The sequence below is a fragment of the Pleurodeles waltl genome, chromosome 5, assembly GCF_031143425.1.
Source record: "Pleurodeles waltl isolate 20211129_DDA chromosome 5, aPleWal1.hap1.20221129, whole genome shotgun sequence".
In the NCBI taxonomy this organism is placed as follows: domain Eukaryota; kingdom Metazoa; phylum Chordata; class Amphibia; order Caudata; family Salamandridae; genus Pleurodeles; species Pleurodeles waltl.
Genome location: NC_090444.1, coordinates 1,865,801,824 through 1,865,828,779, shown reverse-complemented (window position 1 = coordinate 1,865,828,779; position 26,956 = coordinate 1,865,801,824). Strand labels below are relative to the sequence as shown.

Here is a 26,956-nt window from a genome sequence, read left to right as displayed (position 1 = left end):
CTAAGGACCAATCCTAAATTTTTGCCAAAGGTTATTTCACCGTTCCATCTAAATCAAACAGTGGAACTTCCAGTGTTTTTTCCACAGCCAGATACCGTAGCTGAAAGGGCACTACATACATTAGATGTCAAAAGAGCATTGATGTATTACATTGACAGAACAAAAAACATCAGAAAGACTAAACAACTATTTATTGCATTTCAAAAACCTCATGCAGGAAACCCAATATCAAAACAAGGTATAGCCAGATGGATAGTTAAATGCATCCAAATCTGCTACCTTAAAGCTAAACGACAGCTGCCCATTACACCAAGGGCACACTCAACCAGAAAGAAAGGTGCTACCATGGCCTTTCTAGGAAACATCCCAATGCAAGAAATATGTAAGGCAGCCACATGGTCTACGCCTCACACATTCACCAAGCACTACTGTGTAGACGTGTTATCCGCACAACAAGCCACAGTAGGTCAAGCCGTATTAAGAACATTATTTCAGACTACTTCCACTCCTACAGGCTGATCCACCGCTTTTGGGGAAATAACTGCTTACTAGTCTATGCAGAACATGCGTATCTACAGCGACAGATGCCATCGAACTGAAAATGTCACTTACCCAGTGTACATCTGTTCGTGGCATCAGTCGCAGTAGATTCGCATGTGCCCACCCGCCTCCCCGGGAGCCTGTAGCAGTTTGGAAGTTACCTTCAATTATTTATATATGTATCATCTCAACCTTAAATAAGTGCATACTTAGTCACTCCATTGCATGGGCACTATTACTACAATTCAACTCCTACCTCACCCTCTGCGGGGAAAAACAATCGAAGATGGAGTCGACGCCCATGCGCAATGGAGACAAAAGGAAGAGTCACTCGGTCCCGTGACTCGAAAGACTTCTTCGAACAAAAACAACTTGTAACACTCCGGCCCAACACCAGATGGCGAGCTATTGCAGAACATGCGAATCTACTGCGACTGATGCCACGAACAGATGTACACTGGGTAAGTGACATTTTCATTTCTTAGTTTATTTTAAGAACCACAGGTTCAAATTCTACATGTAATACTTTGCATGAAAGGTATTGCAGGTAAGTACTTTAGGAACTTTGAATAATCACAATAGCATATATACTTTTCAAATAAAACACATATAACTATTTTAAAACTAGACAGTGCAATTTTCACAGTTCCTAGGGGAGGTAAGTAATTGTTAGTTCTTGCAGGTAAGTAAACCACCTACGGGGTTCAAGTTTGGGTCCAAGGTAGCCTACCGTTGGGGGTTCAGGGCAACCCCAAAGTTAAGACACCAGCAGCTCAGGGCCGGTCAGGTGCAGAGTTCAAAGTGGTGCGCAAAACACATAGGCTTCAATGGAGAAGGGGATACCCCGGTTCCAGTCTGCCAGCAGGTAAGTACCCGCGTCTTCGGAGGGCAGACCAGGGGGGTTTGTAGGGCACCGGGGGGGACACAAGTTAGCACAAAAAGTACACCCTCAGCAGCACGGGGCGGCCGGGTGCAGTGTGCAAACACCAGTCGGTTTTCAATTGGAATCAATGGGAGACCAAGGGGTCTCTTCAGTGATGCAGGCAAGGGGGGGGGGGTGCTCCTCGGGGTAGCCACCACCTGGGCAAGGGGGGGGGCCTCCTGGGGGTCACTCCTGCACTGGAGTTCCGATCCTTCAGGTCCTGGGGGCTGTGGGTGCAGGGTCTTTTCCAGGTGTCGGGATCTGAGAGTCAGGCAGTCGCGGTCAGGGGGAGCCTCGGGATTCCCTCTGCAGGCGTCGCTATGGGGGCACAGGGGGGACAACTTTAGTCACTCGGAGTCGCCGGGGAGTCCTCCCTGAAGTGTTGTTTCTCCACAAGTCGAGCCGGGGGCATCGGATGCAGAGTTGCAAGTCTCACGCTTCTGGTGGGAATTGCAGGGGTCTTTAAATTGCTTCTTTGGAAACAAAGTTGCAGTCTTGGGTGAACAGGGCCGCTGTTCTCGGGAGTTTCTTGGTCCTTTTAGAGCAGGGCAGTCCTCTGAGGATTCAGAGGTCGCTGGTCCTGAAGAAAGCGTCGCTGGAGTAGTTTTCTTCTGAAGGGGGGAGACAGGCCGGTAGAGCTGGGGCCAAAGCAGTTGGTGTCTCCGTCTTCTCTGCAGGGTTTTTCAGCTCAGCAGTCCTCTTCTTCTTAGGTTGCAGGAATCTGAGTTCCTAGGTTCAGGGGAGCCCCTAAATACAGAATTTAGGGGTGTGTTTGGGTTAGGGAGAGCAGTAGCCAATGGCTACTACCCCTGAGGGTGGCTACACCCTCTTTGTGCCTCCTCCCAAGGGGAGGGGGTCACATTCCTATCCCTATTGGGGGGGATCCTCCATCTGCAAGATGGAGGATTTCTAAAAGTCAGAGTCACCTCAGCTCAGGTTGCCTTAGGGGCTGTCCTGACTGGTCAGTGACTTCTCCTTGTTTTTCTCATTATCTCCTCTGGCCTTGCCGCCAAAAGTGGGGCCGTGGCCGGAGGGGGCGGGCAACTCCACTAGCTGGAATGCCCTGTGGCGCTGTAACAAAGGGGGTGAGCCTTTGAGGCTCACCGCCAGGTGTTACAGCTTCTGCAAGGGGGAGGTGATAGGCATCTCCACCCAGTGCAGGCTTTGTTACTAGCCACAGAGTGACAAAGGCACTCTCCCCATGTGGCCAGCAACATGTCTCGAGTGTGGCAGGCTGCTAAAACCACTCAGCCTACACGGGTAGTTGGTTAAGGTTTCAGGGGGCACCTCTAAGGTGCCCTCTGGGGTGTATTTTACAATAAAATGTACACTGGCATCAGTGTGCATTTATTGTGCTGAGAAGTTTGATACCAAACTTCCCAGTTCAAATTCTACATGTAATATCTCATTTGAAAGGTATTGCAGGTAAGTACTTTAGGAACTTTGAATCATTACATTAGCATTTTTACTTTTTACATAAAACACAAATAGATGTTTTAAAAGTGGACACAGTGCAATTTTCACAGTTCCTGGGGGAGGTAAAGTATTGTTATTTTTAACAGGTAAGTAAGTCACTTACAGTTCTCAGTTTTTGGTCCAAGGTAGCCCACCGTTGGGGGGTTCAGAGCAACCCCAAAGTCACCACACCAGCAGCTCAGGGCCGGTCAGGTGCAGAGGTCAAAGAGGTGCCCAAAACACATAGGCTTCAATGGAGAGAAGGGGTGCCCCGGTTCCAGTCTGCCAGCAGGTAAGTACCCGCGTCTTCGGAGGGCAGACCAGGGGGGTTTTGTAGGGCACCGGGGGGGACACAAGTCAGCACAAAAAGTACACCCTCAGCAGCGCGGGGGCGGCCGGGTGCAGTGTGCAAACACGCGTCGGGTTTTCAATGAGAGACCAAGGGATCTCTTCAGCGGTGCAGGCAGGCAAGGGGGGGGGGCTCCTCGGGGTAGCCACCACCTGGGCAAGGGAGAGGGCCTCCTGGGGGTCACTCCTGCACAGAAGTTCCGTTCCTTCAGGTGCTGGGGGCTGCGGGTGCAGGGTCTTTTCCAGCCGTCGGGACTTTAGGTTCAGGCAGTCGCAGTCAGGGGGAGCCTCGGGATTCCCTCTGCAGGCGTCGCTGTGGGGACTCAGGGGGGACAACTTTGGTTACTCACGGTCTCGGAGTCGCCGGAGGGTCCTCCCTGAAGTGTTGGTTCTCCTCCAGTCGAGTCGGGGTCGCCGGGTGCAGTGTTGCAAGTCTCACGCTTCTTGCAGGGATTTGCAGGGGTCTTTAAATCTGCTCCTCTGTAACAAAGTTGCAGTTCTTTTGGAGCAGTGCCGCTGTCCTCAGGAGTTTCTTGTCTTTCTTGAAGCAGGGCAGTCCTCAGAGGATTCAGAAGTCGCTGGTCCCTTGGAAAGCGTCGCTGGAGCAGGTTTCTTTGGAAGGCAGGAGACAGGCCGGTAAGTCTGGGGCCAAAGCAGTTGGTGTCTTCTGTTCTTCCTCTGCAGGGGTTTTTCAGCTCAGCAGTCCTCTTCTTCTTGTAGTTTCAGGAATCTCAATTCTTCGGTTCAGGGGAGCCATTAAATACTAAATTTAAGGGCGTATTTAGGTCTGGGGGGTTAGTAGCCAATGGCTACTAGCCCTGAGGGTGGGTACACCCTCTTTGTGCCTCCTCCCAAGGGGAGGGGGTCACATCCCTAATCCTATTGGGGGAATCCTCCATCTGCAAGATGGAAGATTTCTAAAAGTTAGAGTCACTTCAGCTCAGGACACCTTAGGGGCTGTCCTGACTGGTCAGTGACTCCTCCTTGTTTTTCTCATTATTTTCTCCGGCCTTGCCGCCAAAAGTGGGGGCCGTGGCCGGAGGGGGCAGGCAACTCCACTAGCTGGAGTGTCCTGCGGTGCTGGCACAAAGGGGTGAGCCTTTGAGGCTCACCGCCAGGTGTGACAGCTCCTGCCTGGGGGAGGTGTTAGCATCTCCACCCAGTGCAGGCTTTGTTACTGGCCTCAGAGTGACAAAGGCACTCCCCCATGGGGCCAGCAACATGTCTCGGTTGTGGCAGGCTGCTGGAACCAGTCACCCTACACAGATAGTCGGTTAAGGTTTCAGGGGGCGCCTCTAAGGTGCCCTCTGGGGTGTATTTTACAATAAAATGTACACTGGCATCAGTGTGCATTTATTGTGCTGAGATGTTTGATACCAAACTTCCCAGTTTTCAGTGTAGCCATTATGGTGCTGTGGAGTTCGTGTAAAACAGACTCCCAGACCATATACTCTTATGGCTACTGTAGGAAGTTGGCTCTGTATGCACTATTTCAAAGTAAGGAATAGTATGCACAGAGTCCAAGGGTTCCCCTTAGAGGTAAGATAGTGGCAAAAAGAGATAATACTAATGCTCTATTTTGTGGTAGTGTGGTCGAGCAGTAGGCTTATCCAAGGAGTAGTGTTAAGCATTTGTTGTACATACACATAGACAATAAATGAGGTACACACACTCAGAGACAAATCCAGCCAATAGGTTTTTATATAGAAAAATATATTTTCTTAGTTTATTTTAAGAACCACAGGTTCAAATTCTACATGTAATATCTCATTCGAAAGGTATTGCAGGTAAGTACTTTAGGAACTTTAAATCATAAAAATTGCATGTATACTTTTCAAGTTATTGACAAATAGCTGTTTTAAAAGTGGACACTTAGTGCAATTTTCACAGTTCCTAGGGGAGGTAAGTTTTTGTTAGTTTTACCAGGTAAGTAAGACACTTACAGGGTTCAGTTCTTGGTCCAAGGTAGCCCACCGTTGGGGGTTCAGAGCAACCCCAAAGTCACCACACCAGCAGCTCAGGGCCGGTCAGGTGCAGAGTTCAAAGTGGTGCCCAAAACACATAGGCTAGAATGGAGAGAAGGGGGTGCCCCGGTTCCGGTCTGCTTGCAGGTAAGTACCCGCGTCTTCGGAGGGCAGACCAGGGGGGTTTTGTAGGGCACCGGGGGGGACACAAGCCCACACAGAAATTTCACCCTCAGCAGCGCGGGGGCGGCCGGGTGCAGTGTAGAAACAAGCGTCGGGTTCGCAATGTTAGTCTATGAGAGATCTCGGGATCTCTTCAGCGCTGCAGGCAGGCAAGGGGGGGGTTCCTCGGGGAAACCTCCACTTGGGCAAGGGAGAGGGACTCCTGGGGGTCACTCCTCCAGTGAAAGTCCGGTCCTTCAGGTCCTGGGGGCTGCGGGTGCAGGGTCTCTCCCAGGTGTCGGGACTTTGGATTCAAAGAGTCGCGGTCAGGGGAAGCCTCGGGATTCCCTCTGCAGGCGGCGCTGTGGGGGCTCAGGGGGGACAGGTTTTTGTACTCACAGTCTTAGAGTAGTCCTGGGGTCCCTCCTGAGGTGTTGGATCGCCACCAGCCGAGTCGGGGTCGCCGGGTGCAGTGTTGCAAGTCTCACGCTTCTTGCGGGGAGCTTGCAGGGTTCTTTAAAGCTGCTGGAAACAAAGTTGCAGCTTTTCTTGGAGCAGGTCCGCTGTCCTCGGGAGTTTCTTGTCTTTTCGAAGCAGGGGCAGTCCTCAGAGGATGTCGAGGTCGCTGGTCCCTTTGGAAGGCGTCGCTGGAGCAGGATCTTTGGAAGGCAGGAGACAGGCCGGTGAGTTTCTGGAGCCAAGGCAGTTGTCGTCTTCTGGTCTTCCTCTGCAGGGGTTTTTCAGCTAGGCAGTCCTTCTTCTTGTAGTTGCAGGAATCTAATTTTCTAGGGTTCAGGGTAGCCCTTAAATACTAAATTTAAGGGCGTGTTTAGGTCTGGGGGGTTAGTAGCCAATGGCTACTAGCCCTGAGGGTGGGTACACCCTCTTTGTGCCTCCTCCCAAGGGGAGGGGGTCACAATCCTAACCCTATTGGGGGAATCCTCCATCTGCAAGATGGAGGATTTCTAAAAGTTAGAGTCACTTCAGCTCAGGACACCTTAGGGGCTGTCCTGACTGGCCAATGACTCCTCCTTGTTGCTTTCTTTGTTCCCTCCAGCCTTGCCGCCAAAAGTGGGGGCCGTGGCCGGAGGGGGCGGGCAACTCCACTAAGCTGGAGTGCCCTGCTGGGCTGTGACAAAGGGGTGAGCCTTTGAGGCTCACCGCCAGGTGTCACAGTTCCTGCCTGGGGGAGGTGTTAGCATCTCCACCCAGTGCAGGCTTTGTTACTGGCCTCAGAGTGACAAAGGCACTCTCCCCATGGGGCCAGCAACATGTCTCTGGTGTGGCAGGCTGCTGGAACTAGTCAGCCTACACAGACAGTCGGTTAAGTTTCAGGGGGCACCTCTAAGGTGCCCTCTGGGGTGTATTTTACAATAAAATGTACACTGGCATCAGTGTGCATTTATTGTGCTGAGAAGTTTGATACCAAACTTCCCAGTTTTCAGTGTAGCCATTATGGTGCTGTGGAGTTCGTGTTTGACAGACTCCCAGACCATATACTCTTATGGCTACCCTGCACTTACAATGTCTAAGGTTTTGTTTAGACACTGTAGGGGTACCATGCTCATGCACTGGTACCCTCACCTATGGTATAGTGCACCCTGCCTTAGGGCTGTAAGGCCTGCTAGAGGGGTGTCTTACCTATACTGCATAGGCAGTGAGAGGCTGGCATGGCACCCTGAGGGGAGTGCCATGTCGACTTACTCATTTTGTTCTCACTAGCACACACAGGCTTGTAAGCAGTGTGTCTGTGCTGAGTGAGGGGTCTCTAGGGTGGCATAAGACATGCTGCAGCCCTTAGAGACCTTCCTTGGCATCAGGGCCCTTGGTACTAGAAGTACCAGTTACAAGGGACTTATCTGAATGCCAGGGTGTGCCAATTGTGGATACAATGGTACATTTTAGGTGAAGGAACACTGGTGCTGGGGCCTGGTTAGCAGGGTCCCAGCACTCTTCTCAGTCAAGTCAGCATCAGTATCAGGCAAAAAGTGGGGGGTAACTGCAACAGGGAGCCATTTCTTTACAGCTACCCTGCACTTACAATGTCTAAGGTTTTGCTTAGACACTGTAAGGGCACAGTGCTCATGCACTGGTGCCCTCACCTATGGTATAGTGCACCCTGCCTTAGGGCTGTAAGGCCTGCTAGAGGGGTGACTTATCTATACTTGCATAGGCAGTGAGAGGCTGGCATGGCACCCTGAGGGGAGTGCCATGTCGACTTACTCATTTTGTTCTCACCAGCACACACAAGCTGGCAAGCAGTGTGTCTGTGCTGAGTGAGGGGTCTCCAGGGTGGCATAAGACATGCTGCAGCCCTTAGAGACCTTCCTTGGCATCAGGGCCCTTGGTACCAGGGGCACCACTTACAAGGGACTTATCTGGATGCCAGGGTGTGCCAATTGATGGTTAGCAGGCCTCAGCACACTTTCAATTCAAAACATAGCATCAGCAAAGGCAAAAAGTCAGGGGATAACCATGCCAAGGAGGCATTTCCTTACACAACCCCCCCCCCCCCCCCCCCCCCAAACGAAAGAGGATGAGACTAACCTTTCCCAAGAGAGTCTTCATTTTCGAAGTGGAAGAACCTGGAAAGGCCATCTGCATTGGCATGGGCAGTCCCAGGTCTGTGTTCCACTATAAAGTCCATTCCCTGTAGGGAGATGGACCACCTCAACAGTTTTGGATTTTCACCTTTCATTTGCATCAGCCATCTGAGAGGTCTGTGGTCAGTTTGAACTAGGAAGTGAGTACCAAAGAGGTAGGGTCTCAGCTTCTTCAGGGACCAAACCACAGCAAAGGCCTCCCTCTCAATGGCACTCCAACGCTGCTCCCTGGGGAGTAACCTCCTGCTAATGAAAGCAACAGGCTGGTCAAGGCCATCATCATTTGTTTGGGACAAAACTGCCCCTATCCCATGTTCAGAGGCATCTGTTTGCACAATGAATTGCTTGGAGTAATCTGGAGCTTTTAGAACTGGTGCTGTGCACATAGCTTGCTTCAGGGTGTCAAAGGCCTGTTGGCATTCTACAGTCCAGTTTACTTTCTTGGGCATTTTCTTGGAGGTGAGTTCTGTGAGGGCTGTCACAATGGATCCATATCCCTTCACAAACCTCCTATAGTACCCAGTCAAGCCAAGGAATGCCCTGACTTGAGTCTGGGTTTTTGGAGCCGCCCAGTCCAGAATAGTCTGGATTTTAGGCTGGAGTGGCTGAACTTGGCCTCCACCTACAAGGTGTCCCAAGTAAACCACAGTTCCCTGCCCTATCTGGCATTTATTTGGATGCCTTGATAGAGAGGCCTGCTGATTGCAGAGCCTTCAAAACCTTCTTCAGGTGGACCAGGTGATCCTGCCAGTTGGAGCTAAAGACAGCAATATCATCAAGATAAGCTGCACTAAAGGACTCCAAACCAGCAAGGACTTGATTCACCAACCTTTGGAAGGTGGCAGGGGCATTCTTTAAACCAAAGGGCATAACAGTAAACTGATAATGCCCATCAGGTGTGGAGAATGCTGTTTTCTCTTTTGCTCCAAGTGCCATTTTGATTTGCCAGTACCCTGCTGTCAAGTCAAAGGTACTTAAGAATTTGGCAGCACCTAATTTGTCTATTAGCTCGTCAGCTCTAGGAATGGGATGGGCATCTGTCTTAGTGACAGAATTAAGACCTCTGTAGTCCACACAAAACCTCATCTCCCTCTTTCCTTCTTTGGTGTGAGGTTTGGGGACTAAGACCACTGGGCTAGCCCAGGGGCTGTCAGAGTGCTCAATTACTCCCAATTCCAGCATCTTGTGGACTTCCACCTTGATGCTTTCCTTAACTTGGTCAGACTGTCTGAATATTTTGTTTTTGACAGGCATGCGGTCTCCTGTGTCCACATCATGGGTACACAGGTGTGTCTGACCAGGGGTTAGGGAAAAGAGTTCAGCAAACTGCTGTAGGACCTTCCTACAGTCAGATTGCTGTTGGCTAGAGAGGGTGTCTGAATAGATCACTCCATCCACTGAGCCATCTTTTGGGTCTGATGAGAGGAGATCAGGGAGAGGCTCACTCTCAGCTTCCTGGTCCTCATCTGTTACCATCAACAGATTTACATCAGCCCTGTCATGTAAGAGCTTAAGGCGGTTCACATGGATCACCCTCTTGGGGCTCCTGCTAGTGCCCAGGTCTACCAAGTAGGTGACCTGACTCTTCCTTTCTAGTACTGGGTAAGGGCCACTCCATCTGTCCTGGAGTGCCCTGGGAGCCACAGGCTCCAAAACCCAGACTTTCTGCCCTGGTTGAAATTCAACTAGTGCAGCCTTTTGGTCATACCAAAACTTCTGGAGCTGTTGGCTGGCCTCAAGGTTTTTACTTGCCTTTTCCATGTACTCTGCCATCCTTGAGCGAAGGCCAAGTACATAGTCCACTATGTCTTGTTTAGGCTCATGAAGAGGTCTCTCCCAGCCTTCTTTAACAAGAGCAAGTGGTCCCCTTACAGGGTGGCCAAACAAGTTCAAAGGGTGAGAACCCTACTCCCTTCTGAGGCACCTCTCTGTAAGCGAAAAGCAGACATGGCAGGAGGACATCCCATCTACTTTTGAGTTTTTCTTAGAGCCCCATGATCATGCCCTTTAATGTCTTGTTGAATCTCTCAACAAGGCCATTAGTTTGTGGATGATATGGTGTAGTGAACTTATAAGTCACTCCACACTCATTCCACATGTGTTTTAGGTATGCTGACATGAAGTTGGTACCTCTGTCAGACACCACCTCCTTAGGGAAACCCACTCTGGTAAAGATACCAATGAGGGCCTTGGCTACTGCAGGGGCAGTAGTCGACCTAAGGGGAATAGCTTCAGGATACCTAGTAGCATGATCCACTACTACTAGGATGTACATATTTCCTGGGGCTGTGGGAGGTTCAAGTGGGCCCACTATGTCCACACCCACTCTTTGAAAGGGGACCCCCACCACTGGAAGTGGAATGAGGGGGGCCTTTGGATGTCCACCTGTCTTACCACTGGCTTGACAGGTGGTACAGGAGACACAAACCTCCTTGCCTTTCTGGGACATGTTGGGCCAGTAGAAGTGGTTGACTAGTCTCTCCCACGTCTTGGTTTGTCCCAAATGCCCAGCAAGAGGAATATCATGGGCTAAGGTCAGAATAAACTCTCTGAACTCCTGAGGCACTACCACTCTCCTAGTGGCACCAGGTTTGGGATCTCTTGCCTCAGTGTACAGGAGTCCATCTTCCCAATAGACCCTATGTGTTCCATTTTTCTTGCCTTTGGACTCTTCAGCAGCTTGCTGCCTAAGGCCTTCAAGAGAGGGACACGTTTCTTGCCCCTTACACAACTCTTCCCATGAGATTCCCCCTGGGCCTAAGAGCTCAACCTGATAAGGTTCCAACTCCATAGGCTCAGTTCCCTCATAGGGCAGAACCTCTTCCTGAGAAGAGAGGTTCTCTTTTTCTTGTTGTGTTTCAGCTGGTTTCCCAGCTGACCTTCCTTTCCTCTTGGTAGGCTGGGCCCTTTTTCCAGACTCCAGCTCTACTTTTTCACCCTGTGCCTTGCACTGTGCCCTGTTCAGGGATACCCAGCATGGCTGCATGGGTTTTCAGTTCTACCTCAGCCCATGCTGAGGACTCCAGGTCATTTCCAAGCAAACGGTCTACTGGGATATTTGAGGAGACCACCACCTGTTTCAGGCCATTGACCCCTCCCCACTCTAAAGTTACCATTGCCATGGGATGTACTTTAGTTTGATTGTCAGCATTGGTGACTGGATAGGTTTTTCCAGTCAGGTATTGGCCAGGGGAAACCAGTGTTCGATGGCATGTGTAGCTGCAGATTCACATGTTGTGCATAGTCCGCCATCTGGTGTTGGGTCGGAGTGTTACAAGTTGTTTTTCTTCGAAGAAGTCTTTCGAGTCACGAGACCGAGGGACTCCTCCTCCTTTGCTTCCATTGCGCATGGGCGTCGACTCCATCTTCGATTGTTTTTTTTCCGCCATCGGGTTTGGACGTGTTCCTTTTCGCTCCGAGTTTCGGGACGGAAAGATAGTCAAAACTTCGGAAAACTACGTCAGATAGAATCGACACCGAATCGCGAAGAGCTCCGGTAACCCTTCGGGGTAATTTCGATCCCCCGCCGGGGTCTGGTCGGCCCGACCGCGTGTAACATCGAGGCTGATGGAACGGACCCTGTTCCGATTCTGTCCTAAATGCCACAACAAATACCCATATACAGACCAACATTTGGTCTGTAACCTGTGCCTGTCGCCCGAGCACAAAGAAGAAACGTGTGAGGCCTGTCGTGCGTTTCGGTCCCGAATAACGCTCCGTGACCGGCGAGCCAGAAGATTACAGATGGCGTCCACGCCGACAGGACAACGAGGATTTGAGGAACAAGGAGAAGAAGAGGAAGCCTTCTCCATCCGTGAATCCGACTCGGAAGAATTCGACGTTGAGGAAACCGTGAGTAAGACGTCGAAACAAGCATCACACAAGAAAACAGACAAGGCCCAGGGGACGCCACTGCCAACAGGCCATGGCTCAACCCATAAAGTAGGTGACCGTCCATCGGCACCGAAAAAGGCCGAATTGGTGCCGAGATCGTCCGACTCGGGTCGAGACACAGGCACGCAGCAATCTCGGGACCGAGAAAACGCTGCCGAAAAAGATCGACACCAGACAGCGGAACCGAAGCTGCTCGACGCAGAGGCAGCGGCACCGAGGAAGATCGACGCCGAGAAATCTCGACTCCGAAAAAGAGAAAAGTCGCCTCGGAGCTGAAAACAAGTAAGGACACAGTTTCGGTGCCAAAAAGACCAGCAACCGAACCGATTACCGGCTCATATTCAGAGGAACAATCTCTGCCCTCTCAAATGCGCAAACACAGATTTGAGGAAGAGTTACAGACCATTGACGTAGACCACACTCAAAAGCGGATCTTTATACAGAGTGGGACAGGGAAGATCAGCACTCTTCCCCCAATTAGGAGAAAAAGGAGACTTGAGTTCCAGACACAGGAACAATCACCACAAACAAAAGTGGTGAAGAAGGTAACTCCACCACCCTCTCCTCCACCTGTAACTCAGATATCACCGGCATAGACTCCATCGCACTCACCGGCTCACACCACCATGAGCCAAGATGACCAGGACGCTTGGGACCTGTACGACGCTCCAGTGTCAGACAATAGTCCTGAGGCGTATCCTACCAAGCCCTCACCACCCGAGGACAGCACAGCGTATGCACAGGTGGTAGCTAGGGCAGCAGAGTTCCATAACGTGTCGCTACACTCAGAACCTGTCGAGGATGACTTCCTTTTCAACACCCTCTCCTCCACCCATAGCGCTTACCAGAGCCTGCCTATGCTTCCAGGAATGCTAAGGCACGCAAGGCAGATCTTCAAAGAACCTGTCAAGAGTAGAGCAATAACTCTGAGGGTGGAGAAAAAATATAAAGCACCGCCCACGGACCCTGCTTTCATCACCTCACAGCTGCCACCAGATTCAGTTGTAGTAGGGGCAGCTCGCAAAAGAGCCAACTCCCACACATCAGGAGAGGCACCACCTCCTGATAAAGAAAGCCGCAAGTTCGACGCAGCTGGGAAAAGGGTTGCAGTACAAGCTGCAAACCAGTGGCGCATCGCGAACTCTCAGGCGCTCCTAGCGCGATATGACAGAGCCCATTGGGACGAGATGCAGCATCTCATCGAGCATCTACCCAAAGAATTTCAAAAGAGGGCAAAGCAGGTGGTTGAGGAGGGACAAAACATCTCCAATAACCAAATACGCTCCTCTATGGATGCAGCGGACACAGCTGCAAGAACAATAAACACCGCAGTAACCATAAGAAGGCACGCATGGTTGCGCACATCTGGCTTTAAACCGGAGATACAGCAAGCAGTGCTCAATATGCCGTTCAATGAGCAACAATTGTTCGGACCTGAAGTGGACACTGCAATTGAGAAGCTAAAAAAGGACACTGACACAGCCAAGGCCATGGGCGCACTCTATTCCCCGCAGGGCAGAGGCACTTTCGGCACCTTCCGTAAAACAACCTTCAGAGGGGGGTTTCGTGGTCACTCACATTCAACACCGTCTTCCTACCAGGGACAGTACCAAAGGGGAGGCTTTCGGGGCCAGTACAGAGGAGGACAATTCCCTAGAAACCGGGGAAAATTTCAAGGCCCAAAAACACCTACAACCAAACTGTGACTCACAGTGACAAAGGCTACCCTGCACTTACAATGTCTAAGGTTTTGCTTAGACACTGTAGGGGCACAGTGCTCATGCACTGGTGCCCTCACCTATGGTATAGTGCACCCTGCCTTAGGGCTGTAAGGCCTGCTAGAGGGGTGACTTATCTATACTTGCATAGGCAGTGAGAGGCTGGCATGGCACCCTGAGGGGAGTGCCATGTCGACTTACTCATTTTGTTCTCACCAGCACACACAAGCTGGCAAGCAGTGTGTCTGTGCTGAGTGAGGGGTCTCCAGGGTGGCATAGGACATGCTGCAGCCCTTAGAGACCTTCCCTGGCATCAGGGCCCTTGGTACCAGGGGTACCATTTACAAGGGACTTATCTGGATGCCAGGGTGTGCCAATTGTGGATACAAAAGTACAGGTTAGGGAAAGAACACTGGTGCTGGGGCCTGGTTAGCAGGCCTCAGCACACTTTCAATTCAAAACATAGCATCAGCAAAGGCAAAAAGTCAGGGGGTAACCATGCCAAGGAGGCATTTCCTTACAAGCATACACGTTCACCAAGCTTGTGTGTGTGGACATTCAAGCTCACCAGCAGTCTTTATTTGTCCAGACTGTAAAAACAACTTTATTGCCAACTTCTGCATCATCTTCCCACTACCAACAGTGCTTAGGAGAGGAACTGCTTTACAGTCTGTGCGTTGTATGTACATCTACAGCCACACGTGCTGAGAAGGCAGCTTGGTACTTAACCCTACACAGCCATCTGTTCGTAGCATGTAGTTCTTTAGATGTACATGCACAGCCAGCAGTCATGCTTTCATCAATCTTTTCTTCCTTTTTCAGTTTTTTCTCTTTCGCCTTACACTTTGCCCTCAACACTACACAGCACCTGCACTACTCAGTTGTTGAGTAAAAAACAAGGTAAGGTGGAGTATCTTTCCTGTTTCCTTGTGGATGAAGGGTAGAGTCTCACCAAGTCTGGTGACTCAAAAAAAAAAAAAAAAAAAACTTCAAACAAATGCAACTTGCCAGTGCCTGCACCCAACAGTGGATGGCAGGCGTATGCAGAGCATGTGAATCTACACCAGCACTAGATGGCAGGAGTATGCAGAGCATGTGAATGTACACCAGCACTAGATGGCAGGAGTATGTAGAGCATGTGAATCTACAGAACTGTTTGCTGCAAACAGAAGGTTACAGGGCAAATCAAGTTTTCCTTCCCATTTGCACTTCCTGATGTGCCTGAATGTCTTGACAAGTAACGCATAGTGAAGATGTGGGTAGAGCACTGATAAACCTCTCTACCTAGCGCTGCTGAAGGTATGTTGCCTTGGAAGGCAATAGTAGTCCTGTAGAGTTGTGCTCGAGGCACAGTGTGTGTACGTGTGGCCTTAGTAAGAGATATTTGAGCGCTTTTTACAGCCTTGAGATTGGGTTGCAATGTGGGGCAGCGCGAGTGTACAACACTAATGAATTTACAGCACTACAATCTGAAACCAGTTGTTAGAGGTTCGAAACATTTTCCTTTCCGACCTTGAAGCTCCTTTAAATTCACATGTGACCTTTCCCATCTCTCAGCTGATGGGGAGCTGATCTAAAAAAGAAAAATGAATTAAACGAAATGTGAAGGTTACAGCTAGGTGCTGGAAGATTGTGGACATACAATGTCCTAGTGTCTTGAGGACTTTACAATTATACAGAGCTTCCAGTCCTAGTCATTGTATGACAGAATAACGTGAGATCTGCCAGGAAGAAGATTTCTGAAAGTACTTAAAGTCTATATTTTAAGAATTCAGGGAGAATATCCAAGGTGAAGAATTAAGATTACAAGTAACATATTCCTTTCACTTGCTGCTTTTTGAATGCGCTGGTTGTTTGGGTGGAGAACTAGGCCGTACCCGTTCTCACATGTTATCTTCAGTTTCCTGCATCCTCCAAAAGACGAACTGTCTATTACATCAGGGGTTAGTCATTTATTTTCTACATTTAAAGACCCATGCTCAGTGAGCACATTGTGGTGCGTTAGAGGGGAGTTAATTTTCCTTATACACACTGTCTTGGTCATTCTTAACTTTGAATTAAATACTTGCAAAAATGTAGTTTGTTTTTATTTCCAGACCCTCAGTACTTTACTTATTGAATTTTCTTCTTTGCAGGATTGAGATCATGCTCAATGGGTCCCTCGTGATCTATGATGTCACTAGCGAGGATTCCGGAAAGTATACTTGCATCGCTGGGAACATGTGTAATATCAAGCAGAAGGAGGTTTCCCTGTATGTTGTAGGTAAGACGAGCTGAATTGTTAAAGTAGAGGCCTTGTTCCAGTCTGTCATGTAGACATTGCATCATGGCAAACATGTCCTTGTTATTCAGCATATTCAGCTTTACAGCCTTTGTAAATTCTTTGCTATCATGTATCTGTCCATATTTAGTGGCAGCTCGTGTCCTATCTGCACGTCCACCTCCTAGGAGTAATTAGAGAGGAGGAGGATGTTGTGCTTCTTACTCCCATCCCAGCACTAAGCCCCTACCCTCACCTTATAATGAAAAGGTAGGGAAACTGCATCAAACAAGCATTGTCCAAGCCAAAAGGTATGGATTCTGTTTGCTGTGTACATGTACTCGTATTTCATGATAGCGCGCCTGTTGAATGCGGTAGAGGAAGTGGCAGTAGAGAGGATGAGGCTTTAGGCAGGGTGTAGGGAAGCAATGTTAGTAAAGGTAGCCAGCGAGGACCGGGGAGGGGGCAGGGAAGAGGTATCTGGGGGAGCAAGGAGGCAGTGAAAGACCACAAGGAGGGAAGGAGAAATTACTGTCAAGGAAGGGATGGTGGAGAAGGCAAGCGGTAGGATGTAGCAGAAACAGTGTCTGGGTACTGCTCAAACGGCGATAAACATCAAGGAAGGAAGACTGAATGAGTTCCACGGAAACATTGTGAGGGAGATGAAGCATTGCAGGACTGAGGACGTTGAGGGTTGCAGACGCCATGTCGAGGACTAGGGTAGGCACTGGGCACAGTGCAGGCATATGTGGTGGAATAGCAGATGCAGTAGAAGTGCAGCCACTTGCTGTACTGCTGGGTTTGTTTCTGTTCTCCACGCTAATGCGCCAGAACAGACCACACGTGTAGACAGGAAGGATGACAGTGCCTCGCTCATCCCGCCACTTCAGAGACACAAAGACCGGGTATGCTGTAGCACCAGCTGATGGCAGGGGAAGAGAGACAGGAGAGCTGGGATGTGCTGGCAATGATGGAGGAGCCTGTGGCAATGAGCCAGACCCCTGCCGAAGAGAGAGGAGGACAGAGAGCGGACCTCGACGGATGGGGAGGAGGGAGCCTGTGGCAATGAGCCAGACCCCTGCCGGGGAGGGAGGGAGGGAGGAGGACAGAGAACGGACCTCGACAGATGGGGAGGAGGGAGCCTGTGGCAATGAGCCAGACCCCTGCCGGAGAGAGAGGAGGACAGAGAGCAGACCTCGACAGATGGGGAGGAGGGAGCCCGTGGCAATGAGCCAGACCCCTGCTAGAGAGAGAGAGGAGGAGCAGAGAGCGGACCTCGACAGATGGGGAGGAGGGAGCCTGTGGCAATGAGCCAGACCCCTGCCGGGGAGGGAGGAAGGAGGACAGAGAGCGGACCTCGACAGATGGGGAGGAGGGAGCCTGTGGCAATGAGTCAGACCCCTGCCGGGGAGGGAGGGAGGAGGACAGAGAGCGGACCTCGACAGATGGGTAGGAGGGAGCCTGTGGCAATGAGCCAGACCCCTGCCGGGGAGGGAGGAGGACAGAGCGGACCTCGACAGATGGGGAGGAGGGAGCCTGTGGCAATGAGCCAGACCCCTGCCGGAGAGAGCGGGAGGAGGAGCAGAGAGCGGACCTTGACAGATGGGGAGGAGGGAGCCTGTGGCAATGACCCAGACCCCTCCCGGAGAGAGAGGGGGAGGACAGAGAGCAGACCTCGACAGATGGGGAGGAGGGAGCCTGTGGCAATGAGCCAGACCCCTGCCGGAGAGAGCGGGAGGAGCAGAGAGCGGACCTCGACAGTTGGGGTAGGAGGGAGCCCGTGGCAATGGCCCAGACCACTGCCGGAGAGGGAGGTAGGAACAGAGAGCGGACCCCGACAGATGGGGAGGAGGGAGCCTGTGGCAATGAGCCAGACCCCTGCCGGAGAGAGAGGGAGGAGGAGGACAGAGAGCGGACCTCGACAGATGGGGTAGGAAGGAGCCTGTGGCAATGAGCCAGACACCTGCCGGAGAGAGCGGGAGGAGGACAGAGAGCGGACCTCGACAGATGCGTAGGAGGGAGCAAGCAGGACCAGGCACGACAGGGGAACTTGCAGCAAACAGTTGAGTGCCATTGGGTGCTACTTTTGTAGTCAAATAGTCCATCATTTTCTTAAGCGCATGACCTCGATTGGAGGGGAAGGTTATACCAACTCAGCCATTAGGGGAGAGGGGAATACTCTTGGTTGAGCCAAGACATTATTAGAAAGTGTCAAGCCAGTGGCTGAAAGGGGCTGGTTGAAGAAGGCCATTGGAGGAAATCTGCAGACCCAGTTCTATGTATATGTTATTGTGGGAAGTTGGCTCTGTATGTACTATTTCAAAGTAAGAGATAGCGTGCACGGAGTCCAAGGGTTCCCCTTAGAGGTAAGATAGTGGCAAAAAGAGATAATTCTAATGCTCTATTTTGTGGTAGTGTGGTCGAGCAGTAGGCTTATCAAAGGAGTAGTGTTAAGCATTTGTTGTACACACAGGCAATAAATGAGGAACACACACTCAAAGACAATTCCAGGCCAATAGGTTTTTGTATAGAAAAATATATTTTCTTAGTTTATTTTAAGAACCACAGGTTCAAGATTTACAAACAACACTTTAAATGAAAGGTACTTCACTTAGATACTTTAGGAACTTTGAATAAAATCAATATCATATACAGTCTTAGTAAAAATGTCAATAAGCTATTTTCAAAGTGGACACAGTGCAAAAATCAACAGTTCCTGGGGGAGGTAAGTAAAGGTTAGTTTGTGAGGTAAGTAAAACACTTACAAGTCTCAGTTCTGGGGCATAGGTAGCCCACCGTTGGGGGTTCAAGGCAACCCCAAAGTTACCACACCAGCAGCTCAGGGCCGGTCAGGTGCAGAGATCAAAGTGGTGCCGAAAACACATAGGCGCCTATGGGGAACAGGGGTGCTCCAGTTCTACTCTGCCAGCAGGTAAGTACCTGCATCCTCAGGGGCAGACCAGGGGGGGTTTTGTAGAGCACTGGGGGGGGGACACCAGTAGGCACACAAAACACACCCTCAGTGGCACAGGGGCGGCCGGGTGCAGTGTGCGAAGCAGGCGTAGTTAGGTAGAAAACAATGGAGGGACCCGGGGGTCACCCTAGCGATGCAGGCGGGCACAGGGGGGGCTTCTCGGCATAGCCACCACCTGGGCTAGATCTGGGGGTCTCTCTTGCACTGAGCTTCGGTTCGTTCAGGTCCTGGTTGCGGTGTGGGTGCAGTGCTGGTTCCAGGCATCAGGTCCCTTGTTAAAGGCAGTCGCGATCAGGGGGAGCCTCTGGATTCTCTCTGCAGGCGTCGCTGTGGGGGCTCAGGGGGGGTCGTCTCTGGTTACTCACGCGCTCGCAGTCGCCGGGGGCGTCTGCTGCAGAGTGTGGAGTCTCACGCTTCCGGCTGGAAACGTGCAGTCTTTGAAAGTTGTTTCTTTGTTGCAAAGAAGTAGCTGGTTTTGAGCAGGGCTGCTGCTCACCGGAGTTTATTGGTCCTTTAGTCCAGGGCAGTCCTCTGAGGCTTCAGAGGTCGCTGGCCCCTGTCGGATGCGTCGCTGGTTGCAGGTTTTCGAAGTTAGAAGCAGGCCGGTAGGGCTGGGGCCAAAGCAGTTGTAGTCTGTCTTCTCTGCAGGCTTGTAGGTCAGCAGTCCTTCTTGTTTCTTCAGGTTGCAGGAATCTGATTTCCTGGGATCTGGGGAGCCCCTAAATACTGAATTTAGGGGTGTGTTTAGGTCTGGGAGGGCAGTTGCCAATGGATACTGTCCCTGAGGGTGGCTAGACCCTCTTTGTGCCTCCTCCCTGTATGCAGGGGGGGCACATCCCTAATCCTTTTGGAGAAATCCTCCAAACTCAAGATGGAGGATTTCTAAAAGTAAGGGTCACCTCAGCTCAGGACCCCTTAGGGGTTGTCCTGACTGGTGGGTGACTCCTCCTTGTTTTTCTCATTATCTCCTCCAGCCTTGCCACCAAAAGTGGGGGCAGTGGGCGGAGGGGCGGGCATCTCCACTAGCTGGGATGCCCTCGGGCGCTGTAACCGGCATGAGCATTTGAGGCTCACTGCCAGGTGTTACAGTTCTTGCAGTAGGAGGTGAGAAGCACCTCCACCCAGTACACGCTTTGTTCCTGGCCACAAAGTGACAAAGGCACTCTCCCCATGTGGCCAGCAACATGTCTGGTGTGTGGCAGGCTGGCAGAAACTGGTCAGCCTATACTAGACGTCGGGTTGGTATTTAGGGGGCATCTCTAAGATGCCCTCTGGGTGTATGTTACAATACATTGCACACTGGCATCAGTGTGCATTTATTGTGCTGAGACGTTTGATACCAAACTTCCCAGTTTTCAGTGTAGCCATTATGGAACTGTGGCGTTCGTGTTTGACAAACTCCCAGACCATATACTCTTACGGCTACCCTGCATTTACAATGTCTAAGGTTTTGCTTAGACACTGTAGGGGCATAGTGCACATGCGCCTATGCCCTCACCTATGGTATAGTGCACCCTGCCTTAGGGCTGTAAGGCCTGCTAGAGGGGTGACTTACCTATGCCACAGGCAGTGTGAGGTTTGCATGGCACTCTGAGGGGAGTGCCATGTCGACTTAGTCATTTTCTCCCCACCAGCACACACAAGCTGTGAGGCAGTGTGCATGTGCTGAGTGAGGGGTCCCCAGGGTGGCATAAGACATGCTGCAGCCCTTAGAGACCTTCCGTGGCATCAGGATCCTTGGTACCGGGGGTACTAGTTACAAGGGACTTACCTGAGTCCCAGGGTTGTGCCAATTGTGGAGACAAAGGTACAGTTTAGGGAAAGAAAACTGGTGCTGGGGCCTGGTTAGCAGGCCTCAGCACACTTTCAAATCATAACTTGGCATCAGCAACGGAAAAATGTTAGGGGGTAACCATGCCAAGGAGGCATTTCCTTACAGTTGTACATTAGGTCGGTTTGACAGCTGTGCTGACAAAACCCTGACCTATTCAGGCTAGCAAAGGAAAAAAAGATGTTCTTTTTTGGTACAGTTAAATGATCTTCAGTAGATTTTGCCTCTTGTCAGAGGGTGTTCCGTGCCTTATGGACCAGTGGAGGCTGTGAAACCCCTCGCAGTAAAGGAGGGATCTTCCAGGTGACTCAAAGGTAGAATGGTTTTAATCCTGGCGGCTGCAAGCATGGTTCCTTCCCTTAATGATATTGGCTGCAGATCCTTAGTTGCATCTTGGGTTTGGGTCGCTTTCGCTGGGGTACGTTCCTGTTGACGTGGTGAAAATGCTCATGCTGTCCTCCTACCTGGCCTTGAAGTTGCTTCACTAAACACGATTGGACTGTAATATGATCGAAATTACTCCCTCGATTTGCCGAATGGAATGTATATTTTATTTGATTGTCACCCTTACTTGGGGCATATGATTCCTGTCATAACTTAATTAGTTAATTTAAAGAAGGAAAAAAAGGGTTTCCTGATTGGCAGACAAGTACATGCTTAAATGGTGGTAAGATTAGAGTACGTTGGCTCAAAATGAGCCTGTCCGGCACAACGTTTATCAGCTGGACTCCGGAGCATCTCCAGTAACACAGAACTGCAGCTGTCCAGCCTGGATATTGTGCACGACTGGCCTAAACAATTAGGGAAATGATGTCCTCCAAACCTCACATCCACGCATGTACAATGGAGGTAGTGCTGATGCTGGGCACCCCGAGCTCAGATCGAAGGAGGACTGCCCTGCTGCTCCGTGGACACAACAGAGAGAGGCTGCACCGTTGTGGACTGCACCTGGTGCCTAGCAAAGGAGAGGGACTGTCTGCTGTGTCCTGCTCAAGGAGGCGCCTTCTCCAGAGCCCAACCAAAGCCAAGAGAACTCAAGAGCCGGCTGACCGGCCTCCTCTTCGCAGCAAAGGAACACAGCTGAAGAAGCTTGCTTGAGCAAGTTGGTTGCCCCAACTCTTCATCCGCCGCCAACCGCTGCCTAACAGCACCAGGGACTAAACCCGACCTACAAAGCTGCACCTGCAGGGACCTCCAGAGGACGAGTTACAGACCCAGGATGGATTGGCTTTTGGCTGCAGTACTGGATGATTGATAGTCTAGTCGTAACTGTATTGTCAGCACTTAAAGGACTTCCAGGGATATGTCGACCCTGTGACAAGGATTACCTCACCCCCTGACTGAGCAGTAGTCACTGCAAAACTCCCATTGACCGCATCATATCCAAAGCCTCCTTTGAGCATCGTCAGCATCCTTCATCCCTTGCATCAGGACCAGTTTTAAAAGAAAAACCTGCAAGGGATAAAAGTTTCTGTAGCTACATGAAGACGACTTCACCTTCTGAGGGCCTGGCTGGTCAGACTGGCTCGCTTCCCTACTGGAGTTGGTCATCTAAAGTGAGTTTATGATTGTATTACAGCTAGCCCAACTTTTTACTGAAAACGTTTTTAAGTGTCAAATTTGTTGACTTTTCCAGTGCTTTTTCAGGTTTGAATGAAATGTTTTGATTTACTATGCCTTGTAAATTCTATATCTCTGCAACCCTCTGGTGGATCTTTTTAATTGTATTGCCTAACAATACATGTAAATATAGTCTAATTTTACAAATTGGTGACTGATTTCTTTGGTGTCTTGTCAATCTCTTCTTCCATTGTTTTGGTGCTGTTTAAATGCTTAACACTTGTCCCTTTTATGTAAGCCTTGCTGCCGAGAGCCACAGCTACTCAACGTTGAGCTGAAGGTTTTACAAACGAAACTTAAGAGTCCTGAAGGGGTTGGTAAGTGTATTACATGGTAAAATCACACAACCCAACCATATAATATACTCCATTTCCTCATATTTGTAATAAAAATACATTTGTATAAACATTCATTCAGGCTTCTTCATCCATTGCTTTAGTCAAGCGTAATTCAAACTCAGCTGCTGTCCCAGCACACAGCATGAGGCGGTGGATCAGCTCACCTTATTGGCTGCCTTGCACTGTTGCTGACCGCCTTCTGCCTGATCACAAGCGCGCATCCGCATGACGGGGCTTGTGTGCTGGACTCTTGGGCTGCTCCTTTCATTTTATATTTGTGACTTTTTTTGCATGTTGGTTCTGTTTGCACACACAGAAACATGGTAAGCTGGGCAGACTTATCTGCTGTGCCAGTCCTTGTCTTTGAACAAATGGGCTCAAAACTCTATGCAGTGTTTTTTTTTATACCCCATGGAGATCCGCTGAAGTAGAAGGAAAAGTTATTTACGTGTAATCCGAGTCCCCCCCCTTCAGTGCTATCGTCGCAGACAATGAAGTCAAAGCAGTCTTCCTTCCATTCCAGTGGAAAGAGAGGATGTCTGTTGTGAAATAAGGATACCACACCTCTCTAAAAATAAACAAGTAAAAGAGCTGAGGTCTGCCACTGACAATTCAGGATGGATACTGATGGTCCATGTGTCCATAAAGGATCAGTGATGTTCTGCCTCTGAAAGCTGGCCTGCTAATTTTGTCCTGTTTTCTTCCATTTTTCCTTAAAACAAAACGGATTGCAATAGACATTTTTCTTGTCACTTATTTTAAACTAGTGACATTTTGTAATTGACTGTTTCTAAAGAAAACTATCATTTGGTGAAAGAATATTTGTGTGTATGTTTAGCCTCTTGTGCCCTCAAAGCATGGTCCCCTGAAAGGAAGTAAGGTTTACAGGTGAGTAACCTGTGTCTTATATGCCACGTACCACCTTATGCGCCTACTCAAGTGCGGCCTGAAATCAGTCTCTGATTAACTACCTCAGAAGGAACTCATCATGCTTCTTTTGGTGTCCTTTAGAGAAACCGAGCCCTGGGATGGACCCCACGAGCCCCACACCCTACAAAATGATCCAGACCATCGGGCTGTCAGTTGGTGCAGCTGTGGCCTACATCATCATCGTGCTTGGCCTCATGTTCTACTGCAAGAAGCGGCGAAAAGCCAAGCGGCAGCACAAGAACCCCGAGGGCGAGGAGCCGGAGATGGAATGCTTGAACGGTGAGTTGTCCTACTCTTTGCATGAAGGACCTGGATGCTCCATGCTGCCAAGGACTGGCCCGTCAGGTGATATCTCTCAAGTTTGAGCGTCTCAGTATACATACACAGGGATCGTCCATGGCCAGTCCGCTGATACCTCTCAAGTTTGAGGGTCCCAGCACAAGGATCACACCTGACCCGTCTGCTGATACCTCTCAAGTTGGAGGGTACACACACACACACACACACACACACACACACACACACACACACACACACACACACACACACACACACACACACACACACACACACACACACACTGTAGGAAGTTGGCTCTGTATGTGCTATTTCAAAGTAAGGAATAGCATGCACAGAGTCCAAGGGTTCCCCTTAGAGGTAAGATAGTGGCAAAAAGAGATAATACTAATGCTCTGTTTTGTGGTAGTGTGGTCGAGCAGTAGGCTTATCAAAGGAGTAGTGTTAAGCATTTGTTGTACATACACACAGGCAATAAATGAGGAACACACATTCAGAGACAAATCCAGCCAATAGTTACAAGGGACTTACCTGGATGCCAGGGTGTGCCAATTGTGTAAAACAAAAGTACAGGTTAGGGAAAGAACACTGGTGCTGGGGCCTGGTTAGTAGGCCTCAGCACACTTTCAATTCAAAACATAGCATCAGCAAAGGCAAAAAGTCAGGGGGTAACCATGCCAAGGAGGCATTTCCTTACACACACACCTCAAGTTTGAGGGTCTCAGTACACACACATTCACACAGAGGGTCACACATGGCTAGTCCTCAAATCTGAGCGTCTCTGTACTCACACCCAGGGGGTCACACATGGCCAGCCTGGTGATACATCTCAAGTCTGAGCGCGTTTGTCCCACACACTATGGGGGTCACACCTGGCCAGCCCGGTGATAACTCTCAAGTTTGAGGGTCTCTGTACTCACACCCACGGGTCACACATGGCCAGACTGCTGATATCGCTCAAGTTTGAGGGTGTTGTAAACACACCCAGGAGGTCACACAGGGCCAGTCCAATGTTATCGCTGAAGTTTGAGTATCTGTGTACACACTAGTACCATGTCTGAATTTATTTCATCAGCCTTGCATTTAAACCTCTTGAAATAGGATGTAAAGTGTCACCCAGTCATGAGTGGGATCAATTATAAAAGGTAAAGTGCATCTGCACTGTTGAGGGGAAACATATTCAAAATATTGCATATCTCGCCATCTAGTCTTGGGCTCGGAGTGTTACAAGTTATTTTTCTTCTAATAAGTCTTTTTTTCGTGTCACAGGATCAAGTGACTCCTCCTCTCGGTGATAGTGCCCATGGGCATTGACTCCTTTATTAGATTGTTTTCTTTCCGCCGTCGGGTTCGGACTTGTTCCCTCTCGCTCCAGGACTTTCAATTCGGAAACTCTATACTTGCTCAAACGTTTCTCATACCATTGGTATTGTTTCAAACGCAGTTTCTTCTGCACTCGATCCGATAGTACCGTCGGGATCAAGGAAACGCCCTTTCGGGCGCCTGCACCCTCCTTGGGCCTTTTTCGGGCCTACTGGGTCATAGCCTTATGGATCGGACTCCATTCCAATTCTGTCCTCTGTGCCACGCAAAATATCCTTATACCGACCAGCACTTGGTTTGTAATCTGTCTTTCTGCGGAACATCGAGAGGAAAGCAGTGAGGTGTGTCTGTCTTTTCGATCGAAGAAAACATTATGCGATCGAAGGGCACGAAGACTGGAGGTGGTGTCCAAGCACACGGAGTCCACCACCCACACTCTCGTAGAGGAGCATGCACAAACGGAAGTTTCGATCCCAGACTCCGAATCCGAGCAGGGTTCAGACAATGACAGCCAGCCAGTAGCAGCAGCGCAGTACGTGAGTGCACCAGCCCCAACATCAGCTTTTAAAAAATAAGGCAAGGCCTTGGGTGCATTACTGCTGTCAAGCCATGGTTTCACCCAGAAAAAATTAATCGTCGCCTGACCCTTGGGTTCAGCACCAAAAAAGGCCAAAACACTCCAACAGGTTACCACGCCTGTTTTGGTGTTTGGGTCGAGCCGAAAATTACAAACCTCAACCTTCGAACCAAGCTGACACCCAAGATCAACGGATCTGAAAAGAGTATGCTCTGCTTGAGACCCGAAACATCTCGGTCCGACTTCAGAGCCGAAAACATCATCTTATACAGAGGAGACAAGGCTTTTGGCTTGTGTAGGAAGTTGGCTCTGTATGTGCTATTTCAAAGTAAGGAATAGCCTGCACAGAGTCCAAGGGTTCCCCTTAGAGGTAAGATAGTGGCAAAAAGAGATAATACTAATGCTCTATTTTGTGGTAGTGTGGTCGAGCAGTAGGCTTATCAAAGGAGTAGTGTTAAGCATTTGTTGTACATACACACAGGCAATAAATGAGGAACACACACTCAGAGACAAATCCAGCCAATAGGTTTTGTTATAGAAAAATATATGTTCGATGGCATCTGTCGCTGTAGATACGCATGTTCTGCAATAGCTCGCCATCTGGTGTTGGGCCGGAGTGTTACAAGTTGTTTTTCTTCGAAGAAGTCTTTCGAGTCACGGGACGGAGTGACTCCTCCTTTTGTGTCCATTGCGCATGGGCGTCGACTCCATCCTCGATTGTTTTTTTTCCGCCATCGGGTTCGGACGTGTTCCTGTCGCTCCGAGTTTCGGAACAGAAAAAATAGTTAATTTCGGAAGATTTTAGTCGGTATTGTTGCGTTCGGGATCGGCATACTTAGATTCAACACCGCATCGAAGATCGAAGAGCTCCGGTGCCCTTCGGGGTAGTTTTTCGATCCTCCGTCGGGGCCTGGTCGGCCCGACCGCGTGCTGAAGAACGCCGATGGAACGGACCCCGTTCCGTTTCTGCCCCAAATGCCACAATAAATACCCCTACACAGACCAACACTTGGTCTGCAACCTGTGCCTGTCACCTGAGCACAGCGAAGACACCTGCGAGGCCTGTCGTGCGTTCCGGTCCCGAAAAACACTCCGAGACCGTCGAGCCAGAAGACTTCAAATGGCGTCCGCACCGACAGCCCGACGGGAGTTCGAGGAACAGGAAGAGGAAGGTACCTTCTCGATCCAAGACTCAGACTC

The 26,956-nt window shown here is 50.1% G+C and overlaps 1 protein-coding gene across 1 annotated transcript in view; it reads left to right on the top strand.

Moving 5' to 3' along the window:
- Positions 1 to 26,956, top strand: part of PTK7 (protein tyrosine kinase 7 (inactive)) — a 535,321-nt gene that overhangs the window by 402,898 nt on the left and 105,467 nt on the right. The window contains exons 13-14 of the mRNA XM_069236405.1: positions 15,742 to 15,869; positions 23,641 to 23,838. Coding sequence (XP_069092506.1) covers positions 15,742 to 15,869; positions 23,641 to 23,838 — 326 coding nt within the window. The remainder of the gene's footprint in view (positions 1 to 15,741; positions 15,870 to 23,640; positions 23,839 to 26,956) is intronic.